The sequence below is a fragment of the Penicillium solitum genome, assembly GCF_028829755.1.
Source record: "Penicillium solitum strain IBT 25940 chromosome Unknown utg000008l_segment0_segment0, whole genome shotgun sequence".
In the NCBI taxonomy this organism is placed as follows: domain Eukaryota; kingdom Fungi; phylum Ascomycota; class Eurotiomycetes; order Eurotiales; family Aspergillaceae; genus Penicillium; species Penicillium solitum.
This window is the reverse complement of record NW_027072127.1, coordinates 4,076,664-4,099,130: the sequence shown is the minus strand read 5'-3', so window position 1 is coordinate 4,099,130 and position 22,467 is coordinate 4,076,664. Positions and strand designations below refer to the sequence as shown.

Genomic DNA, 22,467 nt, shown 5'->3' with positions numbered 1-22,467 from the left:
TGGATGATAATATCCCTTTGGAAAGAGTATATGCAAATTCATTTTAGTCGTTGTATATGTCATAAATAGCCCTATATCTAGGTAGCATTACCAAAACAACCGTCCTACTTCTTCTGCCTAGCAGACCTGCGCACCGGCGGTGCCGCACCACGCTTTGTAGACTTATCACCACCGCCTTTGGGCAACGCGACCCTCTTCGGACGAGGCGAGGCCGTGTCCTCGTCAGTGTCATCCCTCTGTACCACAGCCTTCCGCTTCCGCCCTCTCTTCAACGGAATCACGACCTTCGGCGGGGAAGACAGTTTCATCGAGCGGAAAGAGTCCGGATCCGGGTCTGGAGTTGTATTCGAAGCATCCCCAGCATCGACGACCGAAGTATCCGACGAGACAACATCAGACATCTCGTCCTCACTATCAGGCTCGTCTGTGCCGTCACCAGCGAGCATTTCATCGTCAGCCAGCGACAGATCGACATGCTTGGATTCAACCACATTTCGCTTTTTCAGGCGCGACCTATCCAGCGCCGGCTGGGCAGACTTGAAGACCTCCCGCCAGTTCTCTAGAAGCGCGACTTTCTCGCCCGTGTCCGGCTCGTACAAAATGGCGACGTCCTGGTCCCGGTCCAGCGCGGGTGTTTTCCACACCACGCCCTGGAAAGAGGCGATATCCGGTACCAGGGGGGATTTCGTCGATGGGATTCGGGCGATGTGGCTTTTCGGACGGGCAGATGCCTTCGTTCGTCGTGGTGCTGTCGCTGCGATCTCGGTTCGTTTCTTTCTCTCTGCGCTTTGTTCGACGGTTGCGTCATCGTCGTGGTAATCATCTGAATAATAGTCCCAGTCGCTGAAATAGTCTTCGACGTCAATGCCAGGGTCTTCGTATAGGGCGGCTTCGTAGTATGAGGAAGCAGCAAGATCGTCCTGCGCAAGCAAAGTTTTGGTTAGGGTCTGAATTGATGATGTTTTCGCGTGCAGAGTTGATTGCACTGGTTGGTTTAGGCATCGCCTTGAGAATTTGACTTACGACCATGTCTGGGACTAAATCCTCGTACATGTAATCATCCTCGAATTCATAGTACTCATCGTCGTCGGACATCTTGAAGTGGATACCGAAAAAAAAAGTTGAAAGAGAATCAAGTAGCGAGGAGTTCGAGGAGGCGTTTTCTAAATGAATGACAAGACTTAAACGAAAGTAAATCGAGTAAATATGTGTATAGCACGAGCAAAACGAGGATGCACGGCTTGACGTGACGGAGTGAAGATCGAACTGATCGTGCATTGAAGAAGATGGCAATCCTGCTAACATAAGCCTTGGCGTTTCTCCACTTTGGAGATCTACATCGCGTTGACCCTATGGGCTCATTTTTGTTGTGCTCTGTCTCAAAGAGTCTTGACCACGGAGAAGACGATAAAAACAAAAGAAGATGGGCTCAATGGGCATAGGGGTATGCCTAAGTTGTAGGGGATGGATTAAGAACCTGTCATTCAAGAAAGCAGAACAATTTGAGGCCTGGTAAACAGGGCATCCCTGCAGCTTTTCATGACTTCGACAGAGACATGGGCTTTATGCTTCTCTTTATGTTTCTATTTCATTCTAAACATGATTTTTCCGGTTTTCCTTAGATTTTCTCTGCATGAAGTGGCAGTCAGGTCTCGTGGTTTGCATACATTTTTGACTTCGCCTTCCGTTCTGTATACAACAGCGGCCAGCAATTATATCGAAAATGCACGCAATATTCAAGATTCGGACATCAAATGACTTCCACCATTTTCTAATTATGGTATCACAAGTGTTCAGTGATATTCTTCAAATATACTAGCCCTCCAAGTGAGTTTCAAGTACTATGCCTTTTACGGTATACACTTCCTTCATTCGGACCGGACATCTAAACTATACAGCCCATTCATCTCATAGAATATACGTCAATTACTTGAATAGATGTCGGACGCTATTGATTCTATGTCATACGAAGTTATATATACCCGTCCTCTTCCCCTCCCCTCTCCTTTTTTTCTTTCCTTCTACAACCATCCCACACGATGTACCTCCGCGGGGTCCCCGTTGTTCGTCCCAACTGGGACTCCCACCTGCTGAAGAGGATTCAATTTAACAAACCAACCAAAGTTTTTTGGAAGAAACTACCTGTATGCTTCGAATTTTGAATTTTGTAAACCTCATCACCTCAGTGCTCGGGTAGAGGCTAGGGCCCTAGCCTTTATTCACAGTACTGAGCATCCGCGATTCCTATATCTGAGTTTGATGTCCTCAGTGAAGCAATTTGCTTGGGGCTGATAACCTAGATTCTCACCCTCTCTCATCTTCGCCAGTGTTTGGAGACAGACCCAGGGCCCGGGTCTCTCTTCGAATACCGAGCATCCGCATTCCCAATACCCGGTTTGACGTACTGGGTGGAGACTGCGGCGCCTGTGGTCTCCATTCGGAACTGATAATTCGGGCTCTAAGACCCGCCTTGCAACTGATATTTGTTTTGAGACTCCAATATACGAAAGACATACCTCCAGCGGGAGTTGGCATCGTGTGGGATCGGTTCAATCAACGTCTGTCGAGATCTCTCTCATCCCCATCCAGACCTGCAGTTTTTCCCACTGGGTTTCCTGCCGGTTGGACGTTCAACTACTTTGAGCCTTTTTTGGTGAACCACTTCAAGTCAGCCGGGAGCCTTTCCCACGTGGTTTTCACCCGGTTGGACATTCACCACAGTGTCTTTGATACTAACATGGTACGACATCACTCGAGGCACTCTTTCCGGCCAGGAAGCTTTCCCCGCGCGGGCTTTTCTCCTGGTCGGTTTTAATGAGGCCTCGATTTCACGACAACTCAAGACAATCTCTTGGGAACATGGACGGCTCGACACTGCTGTCTGGAAATGGAGAGAATCTGTTGGAGGAAATCGAATCGGTCGAACGTGAAGGAGAAAAGGGCATGGCAACCCGTGCCATCCGATGAGTCTTGAAGAAACAAGAGGACTCAACTGCCCACTGAAGGCTTTGAAGAAGAAGAAAGCAGGCACGGCAACCCATGCCACCCATCAGTCTCGAAGAGACAAGAGGACACAACTGCGCATCAAACCGACTCCGACGAAAATAAACCAGGCATGGCACCCACGCCATCTGTTGAGTCCTTTCTAGGATTTACCTGCCCATCAAGCTGACCCCGAAAAGGGAAAAATGGGCTTGGGCTGCCATGCCACTCGATGTGTCCTCTTGTCTCTTCGGGACTCAACTGCCTATTGAACGAGCCTCGAAGAAGAAGATAGGCATGGGTTACCGTGCCACCACTGTCATCAAACGGACCCGAAGAAGAAGAAAACGGACACGGCAACCCATGCCACCTATGAGTCCCGAAGAGACAAGAGGACAAAACTGCGCATCAAACCGAAACACAGGCATGGCAGCCCAGCCATCTGTTGGGTCCTCTCTAGGACTTACCTGCCTATCAAGCCGATCCTGAAGTAGGCTTGGGTGATCAAGATGAATCAGTACGATGGGCCCGATGTGTCCTCTTGTTTCTTCGGGACTTAACTGCCTATTGAACAGACCCTGAAGAAGAAAACAGGCATGGGTTGCCGTGTCACCACTATCAATCAAGCCAATTCCGAAGGAAAAAGCAAGCATGGCAGCCGGCCATCTGCTGAGTCCTAGAGAGGACATATCTGCCCATCCAGCCGACCCCGAAGAAGAAAATGGGCATGGGCTGCCATGCCGTCTGATGGGTCCACAAGAGACTCAACTCAAAAACAACGAAAATCATCAAAATGATACCAATATCAATATCCAAAAACACCAAAACAACAAAAACAACAACACCAATATCGATATCGCCAACATCAATACCCAAAAACAACAAAAACAAAGCAACAACAACGACGACGACGCCAGTATCAGATTGATGGTGAAGGTGGATGGAGTGATGACCACCCACCGACGCCAAAAACACCCAAAACAACAAAACAACAAAAACAACAAAAACAACAAAAACAACGCCAATATCAGATTGATGGTCAAGGTGGATGGAGTGATGACCACCCACCGACGCCAAAAAACACCCAAAAACAACAACCCAACAAGGCAATGGAGGAAATTCAAGGCAAAAGAAAGGGAAATTGGAGGAGATTGGATTCGATTTATGTACGAGGTACTCTTTCCAGCTGGTTGTATTTATCCCACAGGGTTTTCTCCAAGCTGGTTTTAACGAGGCCTCGAATTTATGTCGGAGGAGATGAATATTGAGCTCTCTACTTTTTATATGGAATGATGGCAACCGGGCTTCAATGGATGGAAAGGTGTCGTTGAACAGCCTGAGGGAGGGCATGGCACCTCTCTTTCGGGCTGTCTGATGAGAGGATTATTAGATAGTTGTTGCTGGATAATTCGAGGGAGGGCATGGCACCTCTCTTTCGGATAGTCTGGTGACCCAACACAATAAAATTTAAATTATGATTAACACTTGGATTCTTTATTTATTGTAGAGTGTATGTTGTGTTGTACCATAGTAGAAATTCATTCTTGTTTGGCGTTTTGATTGGGAATATATTTTGCAATTTGAAAGCCAGTTGCCAGCATAAACTTCAGATATCATAGTGGTAGTTGACTCAATTTCTTCCGATCAAATGCTGCAGTAGAGTTCCCAGATACCTGATTCTCCCAACCAATCCAAGAATGCTTCATTGAGTCCTTGTCGTAGAAGTTCATCCCCCATATGGTACTTTTTTGTCTTCTCCCGCACAGCGGTTCCAAGAGTACTCTGAAGAGGTTTCCCTAACCGAATTGTTTCAATGGATCTCAGGAGGTCCGTCCAATAGATACTCTTCGGCTTCCAACGTCGTTCCTCATCTGCGGTTGATGCAAGCCTCTCGAATTCCGGCAGTGTTTGAACAGTCTCCCAGATTCTAGGTGCATCATAGTATGACGGCCTGCCATACTTCCTCAAAGCTTGCTGAGTATACTCGGGGTCAACCATCTGTCGAGAGGTTCGTTGTAGATAATCAATCTGCTGATCGATAAGGTTTTGTATATCCTTCCTCTCTTGGACGGGGTCTTTTTTCTCCGTCTTGTCGAGATAATAGGTTAGCTCATCTCTCAATTTTCGCAGGCGATATTGTGTCCATTCAGGATAGAGAGAAGTTGTATCCGCATAAGGGCGGACGTTGGTGATATAACTGGAGTCATAAACGTCTGGCATCGTAGAACGGTATGAAGTGATGGTCGATATCCGCTCCTTCACGCCTTTCGCCCGGGCAGCCAGATGACAGACTTCGCCGCCTTGGAGCATGACAGCATGACCAATTTGGGGGCCCTCAACCTTCACAGTGGTTGGTTAGTAAGGACATTCCAGTCTCAACAAGATAAATCCCTACACACCTTCTGTACCTCGCCGTCCCCCTTCTTGATATATGTCTCACCTCCGATCATACCCTCGGTATCACTCAGCATCAATACACAAACGTAAGGATACGAGTCATAGCTTTATCCAATTAGTCTTGTCACTGTTACGAGCAAGATGGCGAGGGGATGAACTTACTGCCACGGAATGATAGCACTAGCATCTTTCAAAGGGTCGTAAGCTCGATCTTCAGCACTCAACTCGATCTTTTCTACCGCCGGCTCAGGTTTGAGATTGCTGGCCATTTCTGCGATGGTGGTGCCTTCAACTTGAATGTTGGTGTGCCCTATTTCCGTCGGCATCACCACCTCCAGAGGTACACCGACTGCTTCAGACACAATCCTCATTGTTTCCGGGTGTGTCCAAAAGTCATTGACAAATTTTGACTGTTTCACTGAATCGCGGAGGACCAAAGTCCCTGGGAATGGCGAGCTGGCACATTTGTCTATAACATCCTTTTGGAATAGAGCCCTTCGGTAGGCTTTTACACCTTTGGCTGACAATAATGGAAATGGCACTGTTCCTGCAATGGGAGATGCGGTTGGACTTTGGCTTAGAAGCAATTCTTGCATAGAAAATTTCTTGGAAGGTGGGGTGTAGTTGAGGTGTACCTGTTGGATGAAATCTTAGAGGTGAAGTTGATCAAGTGTCAGGGTTTATCTAGATTTACATACTTTTGGATCGAATACCTCTTCCTTGATTGGTTTCTGGGAAGAGTCCCAGATATATTGCTTCACCAGGCTGAAAGGATTCATTATTGGTATAATATGTTGACACCAGAGCCCAACAAGGTAATTGCTGTTGGTTTTCAATTTTTAGAGCACAAGTTATGATCTAGGAGTGAGAAAGACATAATTGCAGCTCACAAACACATTCTTTAATAGTCGGTGCAACTAAAGTTATAGTTACTCCGCTTAGATTGACTCACCTGGGTAGTGCGCTACAGTCGAGATAAGCCATTCCTATCAAGGAAGTTCTGTCCGGAGCATAGGTACCACCGGGATTACATCAGTGTTATAGGATCGCATATCCACGTTTCAATACTTTCTGTTTTTATTAAGATGTGTGCTGGCCATCGAGATTGCTCCCATGAGCAGTGAGTTTGCTATTATTCCATAAGCCTGCAGGACAAGAGATAGATCTACAGTTCTTTGTATCTCCCGAGATGTAACCCAAATGCTTATCGTAGTCTTGTTTTCACGTTATCTCACCAAGGTCTTGGCTTGACGGATAAGTTGGAAGCCTCGAGACTCGTCAGTTGGATATCACAGGAGCTGATATGGGAATTCACCAAACCATAACATAAAATCACGGTTCGCAGGACTACCGGTACCTCCCTATTTGAGAAAAAAAAAGCTTGAAGCGTGATGTTGAAACTGTGAGATAAGATAGAAATTATATGGTGTTACGTCTTTGCCAATATATCCAGCATAGAAACCCAGGACAAAGGAAACAGGTGTATCGTCCTAAGCAATCAACCCCAGAATCCAAACCCTCCAGGTTTCCCCATGGGGATTTTAACAATGGGGCAATCCCCACAATCGCTCTTTCACACGATAACCAGCCATTATGTATTTTACCCACTTGGCCAGCCAGGAGGACTTTGGCAAACATCGTCTGGGTGGAAGACCCCGTGACCATGCATTTCCCAAAGCATCTGCTTATGTCACCCTATACCCTCGGCTTTCCCCGCAATCTCGCTTTGCGTCGGCTCAACAAGAGCTTCTCCAAACCCTTGAACATTTCCCATTCTCTACTTTATCCCTTTGAAATACCTTGACTATGCTTACACTGTGAACCAAATTACTCTCTGAAAGACCTCGTTACAGCTGGAAAGGCTGTTCCTCCACCGTCATGACCCTCTCATCCCTTCTCCGCATTACTCCCCGCTTAACCCCGACCGCGGCCCGCAGAACATCGCGAGCTATATCATCGGCCGCTAACACATCAAATACAACCAAACCGTTGGACTCGATTCTCATAGCCAATCGAGGAGAAATCGCTTTGTATGTTGGACACAGAATTAGGTATAATTGATGGTGCTAACTTCGACATACTAGACGAGTTGGACGCACTGCCGCGGAACGTGGGATCCGCGTAACAACACTCTACACCGATCCGGATAGCCGAGCTCAACATGCCTTGAGTTCCCCCTTCGCTTTTAATTTGGGGTCGGTGTCGGCATACCTCGATGGTGATAGAATTATTGAGATTGCAAAGAAAGAAGGGTGTCAGGCAATACACCCTGGCTACGGCTTTGTAAGTTGGTTGTGAATATTTAGATTCTAGGTGGCATACTAACCAAGAGCCTGGTATACAGTTGAGTGAGAACTCTGCATTTGCGCGAAAATGTACGGAGGCCGGGCTGGTCTTCATTGGCCCGCCGTATAAGGCTATTGAGGATATGGGTGATAAGAGGTACGTTCATTGCGGTACTTAAATGCTTGATATGCTTACCAAATGTGTCGTACTAGTCGTTCCAAGGAGATCATGACAGCTGCCGGTGTACCATGCGTCCCAGGCTACCACGGACAAAACCAAGACCCTGCCTTCCTCGAGGAGCAGGCAGACCAGATTACATACCCAGTGCTTATCAAAGCCGTCAAAGGAGGTGGTGGAAAGGGAATGCGCATTGCCAGTTCCAAGGCGGTGTTTCAAGCTCAGCTTGAATCGGCCAAGTCAGAGGCCATGAGCTCGTTTGGAGATGACAATGTGCTGGTGGAGAAGTATATCACCACACCGCGGCACATCGAAGTCCAGGTATTTGCAGACAAACATGGTAACTCCGTTGCACTAGGAGAGCGAGACTGCAGTATTCAACGGCGACACCAGAAGGTTCTAGAGGAATCCCCGGCGCCTCATCTCCCTGATGCAACTAGAAAGGACCTCTGGGCAAAGGCACGGTCGGCCGCAGAGGCCGTCGGCTACGAAGGTGCCGGTACAGTGGAGTTCATTTTCGATAATGACTCTGGAGATTTCTACTTTATGGAAATGAACACCCGTCTTCAGGTCGAGCATCCTGTAACTGAAATGGTCACAGGACAGGATCTTGTCCACTGGCAGATTCTGGTGGCTGAAGGAGCCAAGCTGCCCCTTACACAAGAAGAAGTGGAAGAGCGTATCGCTCAGAGTGGCCATGGCATCGAGGCCCGAATCTACGCCGAAAACCCAGCGCAGGGATTTATCCCTGACTCAGGACGTCTACTCCATGTGCGAACGCCCGCTACTTCGGATGATATCCGCATTGACGCTGGTTTTGTGCAAGGGGATGATGTCTCAGCCCACTATGATCCCATGATCGCAAAGCTTATCGTGCGCGGTGCAGACCGCGAGGAGGCTCTCCGCAAGCTAGCTGCTGCTCTGGAGGAGTATGAAGTCGCAGGACCCGTGACCAACATAGAATTCCTAAAAGCGATCTGCAAGAGCCCGGACTTCATCGCTGGTGAGGTCGAGACCGGCTACATTGAGAAGCACCGCGAAGAGCTCTTCCCCCCGAAAACTATTGAGGAGGAGGTGCTGGCGCAGGTCGCATTGGCCTGTCTACATCGCGACGCCGTCTCAGGAGCGCGATCCTCAGCCGGAGTTGCAGGCTCAACGGTCGGGTTCACTCCTAGTTACCAAGAGCGACAATTGTCATTTACCGAGAGCAGTGGCCCAGGGTCTACTGACGGCCCCACGTTCAATGTGCGAGTGCAACAGACAGCAGATGACACATTCAACGTGGAAGTCGACGGACGAGTCTTTGAGCAGGTGGTGAGCCGTCTGGATCCAGCGTCACACATTGTCACATCGTTCTTCGCGCACACCCGATTAGATACAACCGTGGTTCGAGACGAGGACACTATTATTGCATTCCAGCGTGGGACCCAGTACCGGCTCACAGTGCCCCGGGCTAAGTGGATGGAGAAGGCATTGGGATTGAAGGATGTGACAAACAGCGTCTTAGCCCCGATGCCGTGTAAGGTGCTGCGGGTGGAGGTACAGGCGGGAGATGTGGTGGAGAAAGACCAGCCATTGGTTGTTATTGAGAGCATGAAGATGGAGACGGTGATTCGCAGTCCACAACGGGGTACCATAGCGCGGATCGTGCATAAACAAGGAGTAAGTCACGCGCCTTTCCCCCTGACTTTGATCTTGAATTTCCCGGACCCGCGTGACATCTTTGGTTTTGATTTTTGCACCCCCTGTTTATCTTTCTGGGCTGTTCTTTTTATTTTCTACCCGGAAGTTAAAACTGGGGAGAGGAAAAACAGATTCAAGAACAATTGACTAACATATGCCTTGCAGGACCAATGCAAAAGCGGAACGCCGCTGGTGGAATTCGCCGAGTCCGAATAGAGTGGGATATTTAGTATTAAGACGCACAGGTTTATGTGTTAAGTTTCTAAATATTCTACAATAAACAAAGCTGAAAATTGCGATTTTGTTGGTGATGTCGGGGGCGTCAACAGACTTTTGGAACCCAATTGATACCTAGGTAATAAAACAGCCTATTTAAGTGCGTAGAACGGTGTATCCAGCGAAGTATGGAAGCAAATAGGGGCGTGCAAAAGTGGTATACAGCGTGGCTAAAGTACAGCAGGGCTGGAAAAGATTGGCTAGCTGAGAGCCCCTTCTAAGGTTCCCCACCTAAAGTTAAAGTGTATGTAGGTTTGTGTAGGTCTCCGATAAAAAAAAACCATTTCAACCCGCTCCCAAGGAGGGCATCACCTGTTAATAATCAGCATTTATTAACCAGTTAGTCCAACTTAACTACGGTGAATGCAGGGATAACTAGCTTAGGGTTATATTACATTCACTCATAAATCGCAGCGTCAAAATATCAGTGGTTGCATGATTTACTCAATATAGAGTAAGTGGAGAGTCTAATCGAGCTTAGGCCATATGTAGCTGTAGCTATATTACTATAACATAGCTCGCACCGCCACACTTGGAAAGGTAATCCAGCAGGTATTGACCGTATATAATGTAATGTGAATAACAAGTAAATCGAACTTGGGGGGGGGGGGGGGGGGGGTTTCTCAAACGATATAATTTCTATCATTAAGTAGATACAAAGTGGGAATGGGAATAGTATGATGTTCTCATACGATTACGCGACAGCTTGCAGAATCTGCCTAAATAGCTGATCCGAATCAGGTCCAACCGGGTTAGCCAATTCAAGCGCCTCTTTGGCCTCGATCGGAGGATAGATCAGCTTCTGATTGATATAGCACTTAATCTTCTTCGCCAAATCCCCAGTAATCTTGACCTCTAGATCCCAACCCTGGGAAATCACAGTACCCCAAGCCCCGAGATCCAGACAGCAGTTGTATGTCGCCTGCACGTACTCAGTCATCGGCTCACCGAGAAGATCAGCGGCGGCGTTGTGACCAGACACACGGCCAAGTGAGAGTGCATGCTGGCAGGACATAAAGGCGTAGTGACCCTTGTCATCGGCGAGAGCACAGGCAGCGTCGCCTGTGGCATAAACATGGCCAACCGATGGAACGCGGAGATACTTGTCGACACGAAGACGGGACAGGCCATCTTTGTCGCCGGGGATTTGTTGTGTTAGGGACGTAGCCCGCACACCAGCGGTCCAGATGCAGGTATTTGTTTCGATGTGCTCGCCAGATGCAAGCGTTACTCCATCCGCATCGATTGCTGTGACTGCGGAACCGAGTTTAAGTTCAATCCCGAGGTCTTTCAAAGCTTGCGTGATAACGGGACGAGGGCCCGGTCCCAGAGCAGGACCAACTTCGTCTTCATTCCCAACTAAAATGATCCGATGATTTGCGACATGTCTCAGGCGCTTGGGGAGTTCGGTTGCGAGTTCGATTCCCGTAAACCCAGCACCGCACACCACGATGGTATCACGAGCGGGGCTTGCTGGAAGCGAAGACAGGTTCTCGAGGTGGGTCTCGAACTTGGTAGCAGAGGCTAGAGAATCGATGTCGAAAGCATGTTGCTTGATCCCTTTGATTCCATCGGGTTGTACCAAACGACTCCCAGCTGCCAAAATGAGACGGTCGTAGCTGATGGTTGATTCCATGCCGTCAGCAGATTGGACCTGGATGGTGTGTTTCTCAGTATGAATGGTATTTGCGCATCCCTGGAGGTACTTTATTCCTGCCGCTTGGAAAAGAGTACCAATAGCATGGGTCATGCTGGACGCTTTGGCCTCATAGAGTCGTGGACGAATGACCAAGGATGGTTCTGGGGCGATGACCAAGACCTCAATAGTGTTCTCGTTCTTTGTGAGGTTTGCTAGCCGTTTAGCGGAGAGTGCACTCCAGACGCCGGCAAACCCAGCACCAATGATGACGATTTTTTGGGGCATGATTTCGGTTGTTGGAAGTACACGCGATTGGCAGTAAAGCAAATTGTTAGGTGATGTAGCAAATATGTGTTTATAACCCTGGCTGTTGATCGGAGTTTTTGACAGTTTTATATGTTCTTGTATATCCGGAACACGGTTCGGGATTCCCACGGTTCCCGAAATACCCGGGAACATAGATAGCCTAAGAACAACATCAATAGCCTAACAATATGAATAGCCTAGGAAGTGTAAAATGGTGCAGGCGGGTGTCAGTATAATCGGTTCATACTGTAAGGGCACTGCACAGGGATCGTGTACCAAATCCTGTACAGCCTAGCAAATTCATAATGATCGGCCAACAGACGATTTATTCACCCATCTGCCAAGCCGGGAGAATTGCCTATCCAGGAAGTGTGAATAGCCTCAACCTCAGGTTTACAACCTTTTCCTATCATTGAACCCCCCGGGCGACAGATAGTATCTCTACGCAGAGGTTTCTCCCATACATCACGGTCGCTCATAATCGGGTAGTGATTGCTTCTTCTCGCTACCCAGCAGAGTTTTCTATAACTATTCTTCTTCCTGTATATCTTACAGATATTGCATTCTGCATATAATGGCCTAAAGCGAAGGTATCTATATCAATACCTGGCATTTTCTCTTCCAATATTCTATTTCAATATAGTAGAAAAAAAGAAAAGGAAGAAAGTAAGAAAAACAAAGACAAAAAGGAGAGGAGGATTCCCAGCGGTACATGACCCAGATGACCATCCGACCACGAACTTTGGTTCCAAGGGGAATCGAACTCAGGTCTGTGGCTTGTCAAGATGAGAACCTTGCAAGTTTGACATTGCTCTTAACTACTGCACTACCCCAGGTTATTGCCAAGCATAACCTGATTTTTATATAAATCCCCCATCCACGTGACCTGGTATCATAAAGTAAACAGACATGTTCAGTCATTCATCTAGACTGCGACAATTCCCATGGGCCTTTTGAAATTTACAACATAGAGTACCTACCTGCCCGTCCATAGGCGATGTCGTAGTCTACATTTACCTCCTAGCTGGAGGTGAAACAACTAGGATCGACTGCCACATTGATAACGCCAGCCTTTCGTTGGACAACGATCAAGAGTACTAGATGAACGACTGCATTGGGATGGGGCTAGTGTGGTATAACCTTTGATGTAGAGTAAATCGCATTGGCTTTGGCAGTGGCTCTACATTTGGATCTTTTTCTTCTTGATTTGAAATTACAGGTATCTGTCCACTTGGAGTTATCAAATGTCACAGCTTTATTTCACAGTGGATTGAATGTGATCACTTTTTTCTTGAGTGTTCAAATAAAATAAAGCAATCAGTTGGAGTCTCGAAGGACAATGTCCTAGAGCGCTAGACAGCTTGAGCCATTATTTGATAGCTTTGGGCTGTAGCAACTTCTAAAGGGCTGGCCACCATCAGACTTTTTAATCCGCCGCCCTTCTCCAAAAATCACTGTTATTGTCGATATCGTAGTCATCGTCGTCGTAATAGTCATCGTCGTCGTAATAGTCATCGTCGTCGTAATAGTCATCGTCGTCGTAATAGTCATCGTCGTCGTAATAGTCATCGTCTTAATCGCAAAGGCAAAGATACTCGTCGTCCTCAAAATTATCCCACGACGTGTGGGAGTTCCACTCCACTTCTTCCACTGGCTCCTCCACCATATTGAGTATCCATCCATGGCTCTTCATCTTCTTTCTGATCTCTGAGCTTGGTCCTTCCTCATAAACCTCGACGACGATGTCCTGGAGAGATGAAATCTCTCTAAAATGAGCATCAATCATTGCGAGGACTTTGGCGTAGATGTTAGGGCTGTCAAGTGAATCGAGGTGATATTCCAATTCAGTTGTGCTTTCTGAGGCTACTATAACCTTGTTCAGATTGGTGCAATAGCACTGGGTTCTTTTCGGTATATCAAGGCTGTCTAGGTTGGCGTTGTCGTTAAGACCAAGAATTCTAGGGAAGTCGATGCGGATACACAGAATATGAGATGCGTTGACAAAGCCAATATCATCAAGAAACTGAGATACAAGTAAGGATCTCCGCCCACTGAAATCAAAGTAGTTCTCGCCATAGAGTAGTGACCTGGCCTCGTGTAGGATTTTCGTGTTCGTGGAGAGGATATTGGGCACTAGCCCATTATACCCATTCCAGGGATCAATAGGCTCTCTGCGCACTAAGAGATACATGTATATCTCATTGCGGAGTTCCGCAGGAAGACTGAGGAAGCTAGTCGGCATCTCGCTGATCGCACTCCTGCGATAGTATGTGTGAATACATGATACAGTTCAAGAACATTAATGATAATGTTGATAAAATGGAGACAGGCGATGGCACGTGCTGCTTGTGTTTGACTTGTCATCGAATAGTATCACAAATCCATCATACAGAAGCTGCCCCCACCCCCCCCTATCACCATATCAACATGATCCCTATGCGTTTATTCATGACCAGGGCAGATTTCGGCCCGATCTCTCTGTCGAAGAAACTAACTGATGAAGCTCTCGAACACAGTGACATGTGTTGAACGGCGAGAAATAGGAGAAAGCACAACCTTGGAATATTTGACCGATCCTTTTTGGAAGATAGGCGATTCCAGGGTTATCCAAATACGGCTTATCGTGGTTTCGGATAGGAACCGAGAAACAGTGTGTTTTCGACTCTCACTGTATACTGATCTTGTGAAGTATACATAGTGAAAACAGTACATAAACTAACAGCAAATAAGTCGAGAATCACGATCGTCATCTGACTGCATACTTAAGACATCGGGAGGTGGCCCAGTGGAGATGTTTCAAAACCGGGGCTAACGGGGTCTAATCCCCACATAAACCCGGATGGTCCACTATTTACCCCGGACATCCTTTTATTTACTTCAAATATTCGAGAATAGTCGGAATCTTGACTGTTGTTCCCTGTAACCCTAAATTATATGAGCTCCATTTATTCACCGGGTAATCCCATAGAATATTACTCGGTGGTAAAATATAAAATGTAAACTGCATGACACAAAAATGACACAGGAAGGTCAATCCGAGCTTTCCATTGGCCTGCGGCAAATGCGCGTTGTCCCCGAAGTGCAGAAAGTGACTGGTCCTTTTCGCAAATAATAGGTAAAAGTAAAAGATACGTGTAGTTCTTTCAGTGCTAAGATCAAGTTCTAAACATTGGGAGCTTCGAATGACAAAGAATAACCTTAAATAGGTATATAGAGTGCTGTAATAAATCATCAACCAAAGTGCTCCATGCATAATATGATACCGCGAAACTGGTACCCGCCGATCTGACATCACGGTCTCGCCCTTCTATATTTTCAAGCTATGATTTAAATCAAATAAAAAAATCCTCCTTTAAGACCAAAAGGGGACAAATCAAGCTGCCTCCATTCAACGGCCCCACGTCCACTGTCTATTGGCTTGTTTTCACCGCAATTGTTGCATTCCCGAGCCCTTGAGCCCTGAAAAAAATAAAATACAAAAAGGTGAGGTCCGATGACCTGCTTTCTTTGAGACACTCAGCTTCCCCTGGATAGGCCCTTCCCTCTCCCCAATACCAATTCTCTCCAAATTTTATTCTCCACACATAAATCATATATCGCATCTCTCCCAACGTTATACCCCCACAGCTCCAGTGTGTTTTGAAGCTGTGACCTTCAAAATGTTCAAGCCTACAGTCGCATGCAATGCCATCAAGGCCCTAAACATCGCCCGCCCTGCCTTTGCAGCCGCTCGCCCAGCTATGGGCTTCACTCGCCCTCTCTCATACACTGCCCCTCTCGGAAAGAAGAAGAGCGATGATCCCACAAAGGACCCCATCCTCTCTGCTACAACCAAGGCTCCCGAGGGTGCTTCTGGTGAGAAGGAGGGCCAATTCGCTCGTACTGACGAAAGCGTACACATCGAATACCCTCCCGACAGCGAGATGCCCACCCAGCCTGTAGCCCAGGGACGCGGCGGTATGCATTTCAAGCGTACTCTAGCCCAATTCTCCCTCGAGAAGAAAGTCAGTGTGGTGACGGGTGGTGCTCGTGGCTTGGGTCTGGTCATGGGTCAAGGTCTTGTCGCTTCCGGCTCAGATTTGGCTATCATCGATCTTAACAGTATGTTTTACAACCACTACTAATGACCGGAACAAACAATTTATCCTAACACCTACCCTAGAGGACGAGGCCGAGTCCGCGGCTGCTTCGTTGATTGAGCAGTTCCGCAAGGAGAATCCCGGTCTAGAAGAGTACGTATCCATTGTCATGCCATTTCAGCTCGCCACAGTCGCTAATTCCAAACAGAATGCCTAATGTAACCGCCCATTACGCGGACGTCGCCAATCCCGACTCCGTGAGCAGCGCCATGGCCGAAGTCCTGGCCAAGCACGGTCAGATCGATAACCTGGTTACCTCGGCTGGCTTCACCGAGAACTTCGAGGCTATCAACTACCCCTTCGACCGTATGCAGAAGTTGTGGGGCGTCAATGTCGATGGCACATACCTCTTCGCCATCAATGTTGCCAAGCACCTGATCGAGCGCAAGGCGCCCGGTAGCATCGTCATGATCGGCTCCATGTCCGGCGCGATTGTTAATGTTCCCCAGCCCCAAGCTCCGTACAACGCCGCGAAGGCTGCTGTGCGTCACCTTGCTGCTTCGCTCGCTGTGGAGTGGGCTGGTCATGATATCCGTGTCAACTGCATTAGCCCTGGCTATATGCTTACTGCTCTGTGAGTACCCCCTACATAGACGACGAGATGCATTTGAGCAAAGAGATCTCTGGAAAGTAATTGTTGCTAATAATGTTTTTGTCATTCAGAACCCGCAAGATCCTTGACGAGAACCCCCAGCTTCGCGACCAATGGACCTCTCTCATTCCCGCTGGCAAGATGGGTACACCGGAGGACCTGATGGGTGCCGTGACCTTCCTGCTTAGCGATGCTTCCAAGTACATCACTGGAGCGGATCTCCGCGTCGATGGTGGCTACACGGTGACCTAAGCATGCTACCTGTGCTCTATTTAATATCTCTTTATGATTTCCCTGTTGCATGATACTAGCTTTTCTTTCGCGGATGCAAATCCGATATAGACCGGTCATATTTTACGGCATGAGTTGCGGGATAACTTGGTCGCTCATCTTGGGTTTTGCATTTTTGGCGCCTCAAATTCCCGAGACATACTCCACCAATTCGTGTCTCTTTCTAAGAGTGACTTGGTTTAAAAGTCCATTGAACTTTCTTTTTTTTTGCTTCCAATGATACTACAGCTTGAATCATGCAGTGTGGGGGAGGGGAGCCCGCAATAATCTTGGAATACATAGCTCCCCACAAAAAGAGCCATGTCACGATGCCTGGTCTAGACCCCTGAGTGCTACCGAGAAAAAGGAAATCTAAAACATCCACTCCCTGTCTAGCTAATTAGCTATCCGCAACACCTCCTTGCGGAATGCAAAAGTCCAACGTATTAATAGACCTAATCTGACTCACCTGCATTCCGGGATACGGATGACCTGGAACTGGGAATCCCGGGCGGAACAGGTTCCGATTTCCCCGTCACTATTGTGCTTAGTCGGAAAATGTTTAGATCGTTGGTTATTTGCTAATATGGACACCCAAAGAAACCTCCTTGGCTATAACCTCCTTGGCTATAACATCCCTAATATCATCTTAAACCAAATGGATCAGATAATTGGAATCCCTACTTAGTAAATGGCAGAGGAGATATAAGCGGCCCACTGTTCTTGTGTTTGATATTTCAAAAGTCCCTACTCAGATTCCAACCTTGGAAGGTACTAGGTACCTAAGCGCTCGGGACCTTCCAAGGTTTGTAGTTCCCAAGATTATGTTTGTACGGATCCATGGATGCGATCTTTAAGCCGCAAACTCTAAAATTATTTGGGTCCAAAGTGTTGCCTCAAAGGAAGGCCCCAACCGGGTACTGTGCTTGCCGAGGTTTCCCAACTGGAGACATCAAGGAGTCGTTAAGCCACTGTGCCAGCTCTCCGGCGTTTAGGATTCACCAAACTATCTTTATATCCTGCAGCTCTGCACCTCACCGACCAGAACCGGAAAGCAAGTCAACTACTGTGTACTTTTGAATGAGGCTCTTGGTAATGTTGGTGCCTTATACTTTGGGTGTCGGTCTGGGGGCCAAAGACTCCCCACTCAATTGCTTTTATTTCCCTCCTAACCCATCTTTCCAGATACTTCCCCCATCTCTACATGACGATCTTTTCTTCTCCTTAGGTATAAATCTCGCCAAAGAATCACTTCCGTTGCTTCTGGGCCACATCCCACCCAGCTTGGCTTGAAACGTACTCATTCCGCACCTGCGCAAGTCGGATAGCCTGGCTGGGCCAACCAGATCTACATCAGTCGATCATGAATAAGCTTCCGCCAGAAATTCTTGCTCTAATTTTTGCGGAAGTTTGTTTCCCCAGTTACTCCACTCCCGGCTCTACTAACAATCATCGTAGATTTGGGATTTGTATCCTGAAAGTCTACGAGGCTTGAATACAGTCAATAGAGTGTTCTACGATACGGTTGCGCGCTTTCTGTATAAAACCCTCACTATTCAATTTTACAACAATCGGGAATATGAGCAAGCCGTTACGAATGTGTTGACTCGCCCAACAAATGCCAACTGGTACAAGCACACCCGGCGGCTTGACATTATCTGTGGGAAAACAGGGTTGCCGCTGAGCTCCAACTACGACATGGCGATGGGTGAAATTCCCTTTCCAGAAGACAATCCCTATTTCGGCCCAGTGGTAGAAAGGCTAGCGGAGGGTAATGTCTTCGCTACTCCGAAGTGGGAACTACTAGTCTCACTGCTTGGAAAGATACAGCATCTAGTGGAGCTCAACTACGCGGTCGTGGATATGTTTCCACAGGCCTTACTGGAAGCCCTGCACCAACACCACCCAGCATGCAAGCTCAACATCCACGCTTTCACCCTTACAAATCTCATGTCGTTGGATGCCTGCGAGATGGATCTCATCCAGTCCCCGTGTCTCCATGGAATTCGTTTTAGTCCCTGGATCAAGAGCAAGAATACCGGACCGGAGACTTACACCGAAACAATCTACAGGATTATGTCTATCGCTCCTAATCTCAAACATTTCTATGTTGACATTAATGAGTCGCACTATCCTCTTTCCAAGGCCATTCCCAAAGGAAAGGGGCTTGATTCATCGGTTACGACTTTCAAGATGGGCAAACTAAAGTCACTATCATTACGATTCAGGCAGGAAAAAAGGCAGATACTCCACGAAGCGAGCCGACATACGGACTTTTCTGAATTACAGTCACTCGATCTGGATTCCGTTATTGGTGATGATATCCCAATAGCAATTGCCTCGACATATTCTTTCCATAACCTGCAGAACCTATCTGTTACCATTGACAACTCATTGAGCGAAGGATTAGCGGAGCTGATGTTTGAATCGATCAATCCCTTGACTTATCTGAAGATCCAAAGTCACCTGGGCCCCAGCATCATTGAGAAGATCCTCATGCGTCACGGCCCGACATTGCAAGGCCTAGAGCTTCTTCCCGGACCATATAGTCGCTCATTAACTGAGGCACCGAAGGGAGGTTGCTCCACGCAGGTGTTGCGATACGCTAAACTCTGTCCTCGTCTAAGAAACTTGCACATTGAAACCCGGCGCACAGCCGGAAGCGAAGATGAAATACGACTTTATGAAGCGTACGGTCAATTCCCTTCCCTGGAATTCCTCGCCCTGGATATGGAATGTGCTATTCCCTACGAGCAATCAAATGATCCGAAAAGGTTTGAGATGTCTGCAGTCGCTGAAATAGCATTCAGCCTAATACTGGATCCGGCCCTATGCCTCGCAATATGGGATAGAATTTCATCAACCCAGAAATCCGGTCGGTTACGAAAGTTAGAGCTTTGTCCCCAAACACGCCGCAGCCTACCATCCGGACGCAGCGATCCCCAGGTTTTCAATACTGCGTTCAGTCTAAAGCGATCATATCTTGTGCGACGAAGGATTTTTGACAAGCAAGAGCTCCCTATTATTATCGAAATCGACGCGGAAAGTCATTTGCCGTTGAACTTCCCGAACAAGCCTCTCAGACGTCCTCTGTGGTTCGAAGCATTGCCCCAGGTTGACTTTGCATTTGGGACCGTTGAACGGCCTATGTACCCATTATATTCAAAATGGCGGTCTGAATGGTTGACGCGCCCACTGCAGAGGCTTGCTGTTGATCTTTTGACCAAGCGGCGCAAGAGGACCCGCGAGGCTGGGGATAGTGAGCGTGAGACGAAGCACCCTCGCACAATCGCACAATGACGAATCTTGTATATAGAGCCATGTTAGAAAGTTACTTGGAAGGGCTTTTCAAAACACATACTTTGTTATCCCGTCAAATATGCTCATTTCATTATTCTGAAACGTATTTTTCCCATAGCTCGGTGCTAATTTCCCGTTGAAGTCTCAAATTGACCATTTGCCGTCTTGGCTATTTCGCTCTTATGTCGATCTCTTTTATCTCCGACTCGTACCACTTCCATACTCCGTGCCGAACCCACTTAACCCCTCAAGGCTGAAGAAAGTCCCTCTACAAGTAGTGTAAATAAAACACAACCCCTTCTTTGTTAGTTGAAGTCCTATTCCTCCTACTATATTCCCCAAACCACCATGCGCTTCAATCCCACATTGAGCCTGGCCATGCTAGCCAGTGCTACAGCCGCTCAATTAACCACCCAACTATTCAACTTCACCAGCTCAATCAACATCGAAAACAGCGAGCTCCGTCCAAACGGCCATCTCCTCCTTACAACCTTCTACAAAGCCCATCTCTACACCCTCAACCCGCAATCCCGCAATCCAAAAGCCGAGCTCGTCGCCACTCTTCCCGGCGCCACAGCTCTAACCGGCATTGCATCTGTTGGTCATGACAAGTATGCCGTCGTAGGCGGGGTACGGGGCTCATACCACTACGATAACGAAACCGTCTACACCGTCGACTTCAGCAAGAATGCCACAAACCCCACCATCCAAACCGTCGCCCACATCCCCGACGCCGATATGCTAAATGGCATGGCTTCAATGCCGTCGCAGCCGCATATCCTTTTAATTGCAGATGCGAGGTTGGGATCTATCTTCCGCATCGATATAACCACCGGTATCTCGAAGGTCGTGTTGAAAAACGATGCCCTTGCCGCGCCTGCGAACTCGTCTATGCCCATTGGTATCAATGGACTGCAGGTTGTTGGAAATAATGTCTATTTCACAAATAGCGCGCTTAATATCTTTGCCAGGGTGTCTGTTAGCGAGGATGGAGAGACCTTCGGTCGTATTCAGGTTATTGCGCGTCTGGAGCGCGAGGCTGGTGATACTGATTCCGATTGGGATGATTTTGCTATTGATGATAGTGGTAATGCTTATGTTGCGCAGCCGCCCAATTCCATTGTTAAGATTGCGCCGGATGGAACGCAGAGTGTTGTTGCTGGTGAGGGTGATAGTTTGGCTATTATTGGTCCTACTTCTGTGCAGATTGTGTCGGGTGGGAAGGTGTCTTATGTTACTACTCGTGGAGGTGATGAGGGGGGTGTTTCTTATGGTGGACAGGTTGTTGCTCTGAGGCTTCGTGAGTAGATAGTGTACGTACATGCATGTATAGAAGGTATAGCTACTGGAACTATCTAGGACTCGCAAATTTGATGCGGAAAATGGCTTATTTCCAGATTATTACCAAATGAATGTAAATTTAAACTAGAACAATGGTCTTCCGCGTTCGGTAGTCTCTCTGCTATGCAAGACCTTGCCTTTGTCTCGACATCCAGCACTTCTATATTTACTTTCTTGTTCTACTTGTCGAGATACATAAAGTAGCATGTGACAGATTTGAAGTAGTGTTTCTTCGCATAGTCAATTTTTCCGAGAAGTCGGGCCATGGCCTAGTATCAGCTCGATATCTGCATGAGCCGACTCGGGAATCGAATATTTCCGACCTCACTTTTCTACTTGGATCTTCTAGATCGTTTGCAGTGGATTTGCAGTGGAGCAACCTGGAGAAACTACACTAGACCCAATCACAAGCTTGCCCGGGTTTTCTCCGCATACCGCATACTTGAGAGATGGTCCCCTATTGGATGCACCGAATCAAGGGTCATGTGGCTGTGAATGTCACCTCGGCAAAGCTCCTTGATTTGCTCTGAAGGGTTTTTCTTCAGGTGGTATTGGGGGTGGTGCTGTATCACATTTGGCAAGTCGGCCGCCGATAGGGCTGTGTCTGCTACATCCCTGCTTGCAAAAGGCCGCGCAATTTGGAATGTAACAATGAGAAGGGACTTTTTCGACCTATCCTTTTATGTTTTAGTCTCAATTGCAGTGTTTTCGTCCTCTTTATAGTGGTTGAGTAGTAGTCTCTTCTTGTTCCTGTATAGTAAATATAGACTTCACCTGGGCGCTTCCATTAGAAACGGTGAAGCCCAATCCCGGGCCGTCCCGGTAATCCCGAGAAGATGAAGTTCCAGAAAGTAGGAGATTTAGGAGGATTAAGGGAGGAGATCGAGGTGGATCAAGGTAGAGGGGAGATTTAAGGAAGATCTATTCGGTCCGGTTTTGAATCTAAGGGGGTGTTCCCCCCACCTTGACCGCTACAGGCAAGGGCGAACCCTGGGGTACTACATTCCTCAAATTCTTTTATCTCTAAACTTCTCGACTTTTTTTTTTCTTTTTGATTCCTTTGTGGAGTGCGGAGTGCA

At 47.6% G+C, this 22,467-nt stretch overlaps 9 protein-coding genes across 9 annotated transcripts; 5 read left to right on the top strand and 4 right to left on the bottom strand.

Annotated features, from left to right (window-relative positions):
- Positions 1 to 82: 82 nt before the first annotated feature.
- Positions 83 to 1,374, bottom strand: N7455_010842 (uncharacterized protein). Its single transcript, XM_040952994.2, has 2 exons — positions 1,024 to 1,374; positions 83 to 920 (listed from the first exon to the last, which is right to left on the bottom strand). Exons 1-2 carry the CDS (start codon positions 1,303 to 1,305, stop codon positions 105 to 107), a joined length of 1,098 nt encoding a protein of 365 aa, XP_040816613.2. The 5' UTR covers positions 1,306 to 1,374; the 3' UTR covers positions 83 to 104.
- Positions 1,375 to 3,633: 2,259 nt separating this feature from the next.
- Positions 3,634 to 4,250, top strand: N7455_010841 (uncharacterized protein; the record flags this gene model as incomplete). The annotated part of the gene is made up of 2 exons (XM_065606532.1): positions 3,634 to 4,148; positions 4,190 to 4,250. 2 exons carry the CDS (start codon positions 3,634 to 3,636, stop codon positions 4,248 to 4,250), a joined length of 576 nt encoding a protein of 191 aa, XP_065460495.1.
- Positions 4,251 to 4,626: 376 nt separating this feature from the next.
- Positions 4,627 to 6,158, bottom strand: N7455_010840 (uncharacterized protein; the record flags this gene model as incomplete). Its single annotated transcript, XM_040953117.2, has 4 exons — positions 4,627 to 5,322; positions 5,382 to 5,484; positions 5,542 to 6,014; positions 6,078 to 6,158. 4 exons carry the CDS (start codon positions 6,156 to 6,158, stop codon positions 4,627 to 4,629), a joined length of 1,353 nt encoding a protein of 450 aa, XP_040816511.2.
- Positions 6,159 to 7,257: 1,099 nt separating this feature from the next.
- On the top strand, positions 7,258 to 9,741 carry N7455_010839 (acetyl/propionyl/methylcrotonyl-CoA carboxylase subunit alpha; the record flags this gene model as incomplete). The annotated part of the gene is made up of 5 exons (XM_040953095.2): positions 7,258 to 7,409; positions 7,464 to 7,662; positions 7,724 to 7,821; positions 7,878 to 9,504; positions 9,691 to 9,741. 5 exons carry the CDS (start codon positions 7,258 to 7,260, stop codon positions 9,739 to 9,741), a joined length of 2,127 nt encoding a protein of 708 aa, XP_040816524.2.
- A 754-nt stretch (positions 9,742 to 10,495) lies between these two features.
- Positions 10,496 to 11,725, bottom strand: N7455_010838 (NAD(P)/FAD-dependent oxidoreductase; the record flags this gene model as incomplete). The annotated part of the gene is made up of 1 exon (XM_040952987.2): positions 10,496 to 11,725. One exon carries the CDS (start codon positions 11,723 to 11,725, stop codon positions 10,496 to 10,498), a length of 1,230 nt encoding a protein of 409 aa, XP_040816434.2.
- A 1,594-nt stretch (positions 11,726 to 13,319) lies between these two features.
- On the bottom strand, positions 13,320 to 13,988 carry N7455_010837 (uncharacterized protein; the record flags this gene model as incomplete). Its single annotated transcript, XM_040953055.2, has 1 exon — positions 13,320 to 13,988. One exon carries the CDS (start codon positions 13,986 to 13,988, stop codon positions 13,320 to 13,322), a length of 669 nt encoding a protein of 222 aa, XP_040816532.2.
- Positions 13,989 to 15,405: 1,417 nt separating this feature from the next.
- Positions 15,406 to 16,729, top strand: N7455_010836 (uncharacterized protein; the record flags this gene model as incomplete). Its single annotated transcript, XM_040953162.2, has 4 exons — positions 15,406 to 15,847; positions 15,909 to 15,978; positions 16,034 to 16,459; positions 16,549 to 16,729. The coding sequence occupies 4 exons, from the start codon at positions 15,406 to 15,408 to the stop codon at positions 16,727 to 16,729; spliced, it is 1,119 nt and encodes a 372-aa protein (XP_040816450.2).
- A 1,716-nt stretch (positions 16,730 to 18,445) lies between these two features.
- Positions 18,446 to 20,047, top strand: N7455_010835 (uncharacterized protein; the record flags this gene model as incomplete). Its single annotated transcript, XM_040953153.2, has 1 exon — positions 18,446 to 20,047. The coding sequence occupies one exon, from the start codon at positions 18,446 to 18,448 to the stop codon at positions 20,045 to 20,047; it is 1,602 nt and encodes a 533-aa protein (XP_040816441.2).
- Positions 20,048 to 20,395: 348 nt separating this feature from the next.
- N7455_010834 (uncharacterized protein) lies at positions 20,396 to 21,355 on the top strand (the record flags this gene model as incomplete). The annotated part of the gene is made up of 1 exon (XM_040953015.2): positions 20,396 to 21,355. One exon carries the CDS (start codon positions 20,396 to 20,398, stop codon positions 21,353 to 21,355), a length of 960 nt encoding a protein of 319 aa, XP_040816429.2.
- Positions 21,356 to 22,467: the final 1,112 nt, after the last annotated feature.